The following is a 9,364-nucleotide window of genomic DNA, read 5'->3' on the forward strand; positions in this document are numbered from 1 at the left end:
TATAGTATCCCTCAAGGAAAAATATCCTTTCACCACTTAACTTTTACTGCTTAGAAGAAATATACTCAATATTGGTAACGTCTGACTTCATTAAGTACTATATTTGAGAAATAAAACCTGTCCTCACATCAATTCTTTAATGCAAGACTTTAATTTTACAAACTATAAAATAGGTATGAAGATCCACACTAACTGTTTATGTAAGTAGAGCCAAAAAATTGATTATGGTTGATTATAAAATACTCATACAATGTATTAAAGAAGGGTCATGATTCACAAGTTTTGAGATGATCCTTTTAATTACAATTTACAGAGAAGAAATGTTTACACACTTATAAATAAACCCAAAACTTACATAGAATTGTTTATGTAATACATTTCCTCTAAACGAGGATTCTAATTGCAAATCCACTACGTGACTCAAAAGAAAAATATACATTATATTTTAATATATGAATTGTCAATAACTAAAAGTTATTGAGTAATGTTAAATCTTTCTCTTCTGTTTATGAGACATTCTTCACATTGTTTTGTGTGACCACCTGCAGAGGATCAGGTCTTTCTCTTTAGAGTCCAATGATAAAAGTCTAATTTGAAATCAGAACCGATCTGCTGATCTGCTAGCCACAGCTCTAATATTGCCATAAACCTTTGATGGAGGATTTCCTATAAAGGAAAAAAAAAAATTAGCTATACATACATACATATACAAATATATATTTACATATATAAAAACTACACTGAACAGGGTCTCTACACTTACTGAACAAGGACAGAGCTGGGTGTGGTGGTACATGACTGTAATCCCAGCACTCTGGGAAGCTGAGGGAGGACTGCTAGCTCCAGCTCAGTGTGGGCAACTCAGCAACTTAGTGAGACTATATCAGAATAAAAAATGAGCTGAGGGGTACAGCTCAGTAACACAGTACTTGTATAACATGCCTCAGACTCTGGGTTCAATCCCCAAGACCACAAAAAAGAACAAGGTAAGATTTTTATTTTTATTTATTTATTTATTCATTTATTTTTTGTGCAACCGGGGATTGAACTCAGGTCCTTGTGCTTGCCAGACAAGCACTTATCCTACTGAGCTATCTCCTTGGCCCAGAGATTTTTATTATTATTTTTTTGGTGGAACCGGGGATTGAACTCAGGCCCTTGCGCTTGCCAGGGAAGCGCTTATTGTACTGAACCATCTCCCCAGCCCAAGATTTTTATTGTTATTTATTGTTTTTTGCGGAACCAGGGATTGAACTCAGGCCCCTGTGCTTGCCAGGGAAGTGCTTATTCTACTGAGCCATCTCCCTGGCCCCTATTAATTTTTAATTTATATTACATTTTTAAAAATATTACTGGGGGCTGAACTCAGGAATACTTTATCACTGAGCTACAATCCTAGCCTCATTCATTCATTCACTCATTCATTCATCGACAGGGTCTTGTGTTGCTCTGGCTGATCTTGAATTTCAGACCTTCTGGTCTCAACCTGCCAAGCTGCTGGATTGAAAGGTTTATGCCACAATACCTAGCTTATCAGAGCTATATATATTAAATTACCAAAAGAACCTTACAAAAATTAGTCATATTTTCTAAGAGCCAAAAGTACTATCATATTTAAAAAGAAGCCAGTCCGCCAGCCCTGGGCACCATAAGAGAATCACAAAGTTTTCTTTTTTTTTTTTTTCTGTTGTATTTTAAGGAAGGGTCTACAATGTGTTCAGGGTCTCACTACTAGATCAGACTCAGGGATCTGACTGTTTACAGCCTCCCAAGAGCCAGGATTACAGGTGTACCACCATGCCCAGTCTTTTTTTTTTTTTTTGCTACCAGGGATTGTACTCAGGACCTCCTCCTTGCTGGGGAGGGCTGAAGTCCTGAGCTGTCCCCTGGCCCAGTGCCAAGGTCTTCCAGTGATCACTCAGGCTGGGTGGGTCAGTTAAACTGCCTGAGGCTGTCCAGCAGTTTCCTTTCAGTTAAACCTAAACTTGATGTTCCTGCTATTTCTATGTTCTTCCTCATGGGCAAGAATTTCAGCAGTATTTCTAAAGAACCTATTTCACCTAACAAATAGAATCTATGCAAAATAGCCCTATTTTTCTCTAGACCCTAACCCACCAACTCCTGAGGCCTTTGACATTATTACATCTCTAATATTACCCTCAAGTTGCTTTGTAAATGTTGTCTGAATTTCTTAATTCCCTCTCCAGACAAAACACCAAAGAAAGAAATTGCTGGTACCTAGGATGAGGTTGCAAATGGCAGTCCTTGCCATCTTGATGTTCTGGAAAGAGCCAAGGATGTGAACTTTCCTGAAAGAGACAAAGTGAAGCAATTTCCTAAGTTAGCTATAAAAACCATCTCTTTACCTAAATCCTGTAATCCAAAAACCATGGAAAATCATGACAGGGTGATACTGTACAACCCTGTACATACCCTAAAATCACTTTTGAAAGGGTGAATTTGGTAGTATACAGAAGGCATTTTTTTTGAGATGGGATTCTGCTATGCAGTTCAGACTGGCCTTGGACTCACTCTGTAGCCCAAACTGGTCTCAATCCTCCGGCCTCAAGCCCCCTTGAGTGTTGGGATTACAGGCATGCACCTCTATGCCTGGTGCACATTGTATTCTAATAAATTATCAGAAAAGACAAAAAAGATTATTTGTTGATAGGAGCTACCATCCAGTAAGTGCTTTTACGTTAGGATTTTACACATATATTTTCACTTTATCTTCACATAAACTTTGTAAGATAGATGTTACTTCCATAGTACAGATAAAGGTTTTACTTCTATACATAGTCAAGAAATGTAGGGCTGGGGAGACAGCTCAGTGGCAAAAGCGCCTGCCTGGAAGTGCAAGGTCATGAGTTCAATCCCCAGGATCACAAAAAAAAAAAAAAAAAAAAAAAAAAAAAAGAAAAAAGAAACGTCAGGCTGGGGGTGCAGCTCTGTAGCATATGGAAGCACGTCAACTGCAGTGCCATAGGTGAAAACAAAACAAATCAAGAAACCTGTCCAAGACCATACACTGCCCAGAAACATAACTACCACATTTCAGTTTCAACTGCAAAGCTTTTTAAAGGTCATCTTAATATACTGAGAATCATCAGACTCACAGTGGGCATTCCTTTTTGAATGACTCAGGTATGATTGATAGTGGAGGTCAGTTTTTACACCTCCAGATGGGTGAAACAAATTTTCATGTGCTCCTTCCCCAAATGTCACTAAATCGATAGCTCTAAGATACAAAACCAAAAGAAAGAAGATGATGACAATAATAAACTCTGCAAAGGTGGAAAGCAGATGAATGAGGCAGAAGTGACTTTTTGGACCCTAGTAAACTGACCTACCTCAGCTAGGAGGCAGAGGAGAAAAGAGAAGCCAGCATGATGGCCCCAGGGCAAGGGGCCTTCGGAGCATAAGGCTCGGGGAGAGATTTCTAGAACGTTGATGCATAAATACACTAGGAGGAGGCTGAGAGGCTGTACAGCTCTTCTGTGAATTTTGATACTGAAAATTAAGAAAACACACTAGCAAATAAGAAATACTTCGTCAAATGAAAGCGAAGTTGCAAAGGAGAAATCCCATGTGGTCATCTATGAATATACTGAGCATTGAAGATCTGCTTTGAGGCAATTCTGAACAGTGACTGAATGTACACAAGGCGCCACAGGGGAGGAATAAGCTCAAGTGCTACAAAAGCAGATTCTGTGCAGCGTGGCCAGAGAGTGGGCAAGAAAGCACAACGTCTTTCAAGGTGGAAAGTCAGTAATCATCTAGAAAATAAACCAAGAAGCTCTGTATCAAGGTATGCTGACGTACAGAGGTACTCTTTTCCCTGACAAGTCTCCTGTGCTGCACAGGCCAGCTCTGAGCTCACGATTCTCCCGCCTTAGCCTCCGGAGCAGATGTGATGACTGCAGCTCCAAGCCACTGCACCCGGGTGAAGACAGGAGATTTAAGCTGTTAAAAAGAGAGCTGCACCTAGCTTTTCTGAGGAGGGTTAAATGGAGGCAGGTAGTGGATATTTCTGGCTTTTCAAACCACATGGTTGCCTCACTTCACTAAGTAGGATTACTTAAAATGCATTATGAAAATCAAAGAGGCAAAAACAGAACAAAGTATAAGTAGTTTTGCTACCAAAACAAAACAAATGGCCAGTAATTAGAAAGAGGTACAGTTCTGACAGCACACAGGCTACATTATTTCTCATGTGGTAGTGATTATCTAGAACAAAGTGACTTTACCTTTAAATCCTGCTCACATTTTACTGTTGTTATTAGCCACTCATCAGAACTACCATTACGGGTGCATAATGTTGTCTTATGGATATTTTATAACTACTATACATCGTTAAATGAATTTCCAGTTAGCATATTTATAGCAAAAACTACAAGACAGTATGTCTTTTTAATTTCAAGTAGTTTATAATTCAGTTTTCAAGAAAGATAAAAAGCTATTAAAATTCCACAGCAAAATTATTCATAAACAATCTCCAAATAAAATAACCCAAAAGTCTATCAACTGTGAATACAATGTAATGGAATAACACCTGACAATAACAACACTTGAAGTGCAACAGAAAAGAAAAACTTAAAATAACATGCTAATTAAAAGAAACTATACCCAAAGCCTACATACTAGGTTAATTCTGTTTAAGTGAATCTCTTGAAAAAGCAAAAGCATAGTGACAAAAAGCAGAGCAGTGACTGCCTGAGAGCAGAGTGGGGAGGAGACTCAAGGCAAAGACGCACTAGGAACGCTCCAGATGCTGGGACAGTGCAAGGGTGGAGTGTGGGGATACAGGGCAGTGGTGCACTTGCCAACTCACTGAACTAGAGTCACTAGGCCACAAGGAAGCTATTAAAGAAGTTTAAGAAAAACTTTTAGGCCTACAGTCAGTATTTAAAATACGACATACATATCCGCATTTTGAAATTTCTATTGAAAAAGGTTCCATAGCTTGTATTTCAGACTTCAGGCTCAATCTATACAAGATCAAAACTATGAGCAAAAGTAAGATGCTCCTGAGTGAATTATTTCTGCATTTAGTTGCAAGCAGGCCCTTCCCGTCAGTCACCTGCTTCATCTGCTAACTTCACGGTATTAAACTCTGAGCCACGCATTAGTTCCTCAGCCTGGCAGCAGAGCCTCCTCAACCCCAGAAGGGGGTAATCCCAGCTTTACCTCGGCCGCCCTTACTCTCATGTACTGTCATCTTAATTATGTTCACAAAAAACTGCTTGATAATTTAACCAACATGCAATACTCCTTATTTTTAAGAAAGGCCTTGAGAAAATAAGTACTTAACATAGCTCTAGTACAATACAGATCCACGGACCTATACAAAACATATGTAGTACTCTAAAATAGGAAAGTCTCACAAGTTAGTTGAAGCACCTATTACTTGTCTTCCCTTACTGATTTAATAGGTTCCTCTACTGAAATCTTCATCTATAATATCTTTTTTTAACAGTGATTCTAAACATTTCCTTTTTCACTAAATAAAAGCGATAATTACTGAAATTTTCCTAACCAACTTAGTCTCCTTTAAAGTAGGTGACTACTCAAGCACGTACCAGTGAAGAGTCAGTGCTAACACTATGTATAATACACAAATGATAGGACTTTTTCCAGTAGATGATCAAGTATAAATCATGTGAATAATTTTCACAAGGTCAAAAACTTACACATCAGCTAAAACTATTCGTGTCCGTGTCACGTTCTCTATGGTAAATTTGGTTTTTCCTCCTTTGCCAGCAATTCTTCCTATTGCCCTTGACAGGTGGTCTCCCTTTAGAGGCTTAACTAAAGAAGAAAAGCAAGATATCATGTGAGGGGCTGGTGAGATGGCTCAGTGGTCTAAAGCACCTACTTAGAACAAGCTTAGCAAAGCACAGGGACCACAGTTCAATCCCCCAGCACCACATGCCAGCCAGCCCCGCCCCCTGGTGGGCTGAGCTGGTCACACACACGCACACACACACAAATAAATAAAATTTAAAAAAAAAAAGATGTCATGTGACAAGATGTATACTGTCTCTCCACATAGTTTATTAACTAAATGAGCATTTTTTTTTAAAAAAAGGCTAATAACATAGCTCAACTGATGCTATTAAAAGCTTACAATCAAAACATAATGCAAAATTGGCAAGAGAAAAGAACAATTTTTCACAGAAAACCACCACAAACTTACCATCTGTAATTTCAAAAGACTCCAGAAAGAGGTCATCTAACCTGATGAGGGCGAGTGCATCCTAGAATATAAACATAAACACCATGAAGGTCCTTGCACCACAAATGAGAATGAGTGACTAAAACAAACTCTGGTACAAGAACATTCACATTTAAAAAATGATTTATCCACAAAATTGCCCACACTAATTGTTTAAGCTGGCAGTAGTGGCCCAAGCCTATAATCCTGTACTTCTGCAGCCCAAGGCAGGAGGACTGCAAGTTCAAGCATAGCCTTTTCAACTTAGTGAGACCCTGTCTCAAAATTTAAAGAAGGGCTGGGGATGTGGCTCAGCGTGAACTGAGGTGCAATCCCTAGTAACCACCCCTTACATTGTATTTTGAAGTCTCCATTACAGACATCATGAAATCACTCACTTCCACTTGAAATCCAAGAATAAAGGCCTTTACAAAATCAGCTGCTTTTGTCAGAGCACTAGCATCCTTGGTTTCTTTACAAGTCTGCAAACAAAATAACGAACAGGTACAAACTTAGAGAGGTGTAAAAAGGAAAATACTCTAATTAAAAACAAAGTAACCTTTATTTTTTTACCCTCTAAAAATAACCTTTCCCATTATTTTAATTTCTTTCACCAACACCCTTTTGCTATATAGTCTGGATAATTCAATTTTGGTGGGACACACATTGTTCTTAATTTGCAAAACAAACCCTTCCAAGCTTGGGCGGGCAATTCCACCCAAAGACTGTCAAGTGACTGAACACACCATGTGACCCATCAGCCTTTGGGTTCACAGCAACACTCCTGCAGCACAGCCCGATGACCCACATGCTGCAGGACCTATATCCTGTCCACCCCTTCAGGTGCAACAGCCAGTCCTCTTCTCTTCTCCCTCAAAGCAATCTTTCTTGGGAGTTATGGCCAGATCTTCTGAGTTCAATCATTTATCTGCTGATGTTTCCCAAATTAACAAATCGGGTTCTAACCACTTGTACGGCCAGTGCTGAAGGAGAAACCACGTACAAATTCTGCCCTCAACTTCTTCAATGACTACAGAAATACTCATAAAATGCCTACCACTGTAAATACAACACATGCTTTACATGTCTTAGCTGTCATCTTCAAGATAACTTGAATGCTAAGTGCTATAAATTTATATTAAGTAATGAAAAGTGAAAAAAGGGTAAGATTGAAACACAAATTCTATTGTACTTCTACTCTTACTCATATTCACAATGTAGATGAGACAAACTTAAAGCCATACAAAATTATACAAAGGAAAAGCACCTGGAACTTTCACATTTCAAATCAAATCTCAGCTCCAATTCTATTATGTAACAGTAACAAGTCTCAGGGATATGTCGAACCTTAAATTTTTTCATCTGTAAAATAAAGAGGTTAAAGTAGAAGATCCTAAGAGGCTGCTTCATGTATCATCAGCCTGATCTTTGGCCAAGACACCCAACTTCTTTGACCTATCCTCCCCCTCACCTCTGTAATGGGGAGGATGCAGTCTCTACATCATAAGAGTTCTCCTAAAGACCAGATGATGTCGTTCATGGCAGAGGAACCACTACAAGTCTGTATATGGAAGCTTCAATAGTAGTGGAACACAAATTGATGAGTCTGCAACAAACAGACAAACAAGCACAACGGAAATGCAGACATAGAAGAAATGATGGAAAGAGGACTTATAGTGGAAAAGAACTTCAGCTAGATACTGAAAAGCAATGGAATAAAGTAGGAAAAGGAGTGGAGAGGTCCTTTGTTAAAGCAAAGCCACAAGACCGTATGAACATAAAAAAGTGGTGAGAGATGAACTTGTGACTGAGTCCCCCACGTGAAAGGCACACGTGGTCCATCTTTAGAAGAGGTGGAGATGCTGGAATATCATTACAGAAGCATTATCCTCTGCAAAAATTAATTTTGCACTGTCACAGAAGAGGGAAGAGAGAGAAAACAATGCAAGGGAAACCTTGTAAGGAAAGTCTTGAAATGAAACCCTAAAAGCCTGAACTGGTGCAGCATTGGGAGCAAAGATAGGTTTTATTAGTCCCATCCTGTAACGTCTTAAACTTCACCAACTAGTTACAGTAGTGCCTCTTGGTACCATGGTCATAGTTCACACACACAAAAGCTTATACATGCGCTAGTAATACTACCACAATCTTCAGGATGGAAAATGTACTTACATTTGTTTTTTACATGCTTTATGTGCAGGCTTTGCCAATACACTGGTATGACTTCGGAGCCAATTTATGAATTAACATTTGTGGTGAGGGCAGATTCCGAAGGCATTTGCTTAAGTTCAAACTTATTAGGATATAGCTTAAAAGCTGAAGAAAACCATTTAATAGAGTAAGTTCCGTTCAACAAATTCTATCCATGTGTTTTCATTCAAGGAGAAAAATCCCAGTTATGTTTGGAAATAGGTGGCAGTCTCCTTACCCTGATTTCTACATTTCTCGATTTCAAGTTAAAGCGTATCTGGAGTCCCAAATGTTCTACAATAGGAGTAAATATCTTCATCCAGTTCTCTTTTAATGGTGTATATCTGTTAGCTGGAACTGGAACTTTGCGTGTTTCTTCTCTCCCACTCTGCAATTAAAACACAACTCTTGAGAGCTCGCGGGCGGGGGGAGGGGCTGTGGGCGGAGCCGCACGATGACAGCCGACCCACAAAAAGCTGCCCTCGGCTGAACCGCTTAAAACTGCTGGAAAGTCACTTCGCTAAAACCCTCACGGCAGAAGAGACCCTCACAGCTTCGACAACATACAGAGGCCACTCTCTTGACCCGCCCATAGCCCCTGCTCCTGCTCCGGTCCTGCCCCAGGGTCCCCAACAGTACCAGCAGTCCATCCCCAGCGAGCGGCGGGAAGATCGGCCTCTTTGCCGGCTGGGCCTCCTCCGTATCCATGCGGCCCGCGTCCCCGCCCTCCCCCGCTTCAGACAATTGCTCAGACTTCCGTTTCTTCGCCCGCCGGGCACCCTTTCGGGTGACCTGGGTGAACCCTTCCTCGGCTCCCGCATTCTGTATCTCCATATCAGCCATCTCTGGACCCGGAAAGCGCTTCCAACTAGAACACGTGCGGCACTACATTGCGCAGGCGCACCGCCCGGGCGCCAGCCTCAGCCAATCAATCCCAGACCTCCGCCCCTCCTGGGTCCC

General features: G+C 40.4%; 1 protein-coding gene across 1 annotated transcript; it reads right to left on the reverse strand.

The window, feature by feature from the left end:
• Positions 1–280: 280 nt before the first annotated feature.
• On the reverse strand, positions 281–9,289 carry Pno1 (partner of NOB1 homolog). Its single transcript, XM_004636139.2, has 7 exons — positions 9,044–9,289; positions 8,643–8,792; positions 6,613–6,696; positions 6,197–6,257; positions 5,691–5,808; positions 2,239–2,309; positions 281–666 (listed from the first exon to the last, which is right to left on the reverse strand). The coding sequence occupies exons 1-7, from the start codon at positions 9,245–9,247 to the stop codon at positions 599–601; spliced, it is 756 nt and encodes a 251-aa protein (XP_004636196.1). The 5' UTR covers positions 9,248–9,289; the 3' UTR covers positions 281–598.
• Between the last annotated feature and the right edge of the window lie 75 nt (positions 9,290–9,364).

This window comes from Octodon degus, unplaced genomic scaffold, assembly GCF_000260255.1.
Source record: "Octodon degus isolate 3935 unplaced genomic scaffold, OctDeg1.0 scaffold00078, whole genome shotgun sequence".
Taxonomy (NCBI): domain Eukaryota; kingdom Metazoa; phylum Chordata; class Mammalia; order Rodentia; family Octodontidae; genus Octodon; species Octodon degus.

Coding starts and splice junctions, on each gene's coding strand:
- Pno1 (XM_004636139.2), bottom strand. CDS start 9,247: ATGGCTGATATGGAGATACAGAATGCGGGAGCCGAGGAAGGGTTCACC. Junction 6,258..6,612: donor TTCTTGGATTTCAAGTGGAA/GTGAGTGATTTC, acceptor TTTATATTCTAG/GATGCACTCGCCCTCATCAG. Junction 2,310..5,690: donor CGAATAGTTTTAGCTGATGT/GTAAGTTTTTGA, acceptor TGTCTCTTTCAG/GAAAGTTCACATCCTTGGCT.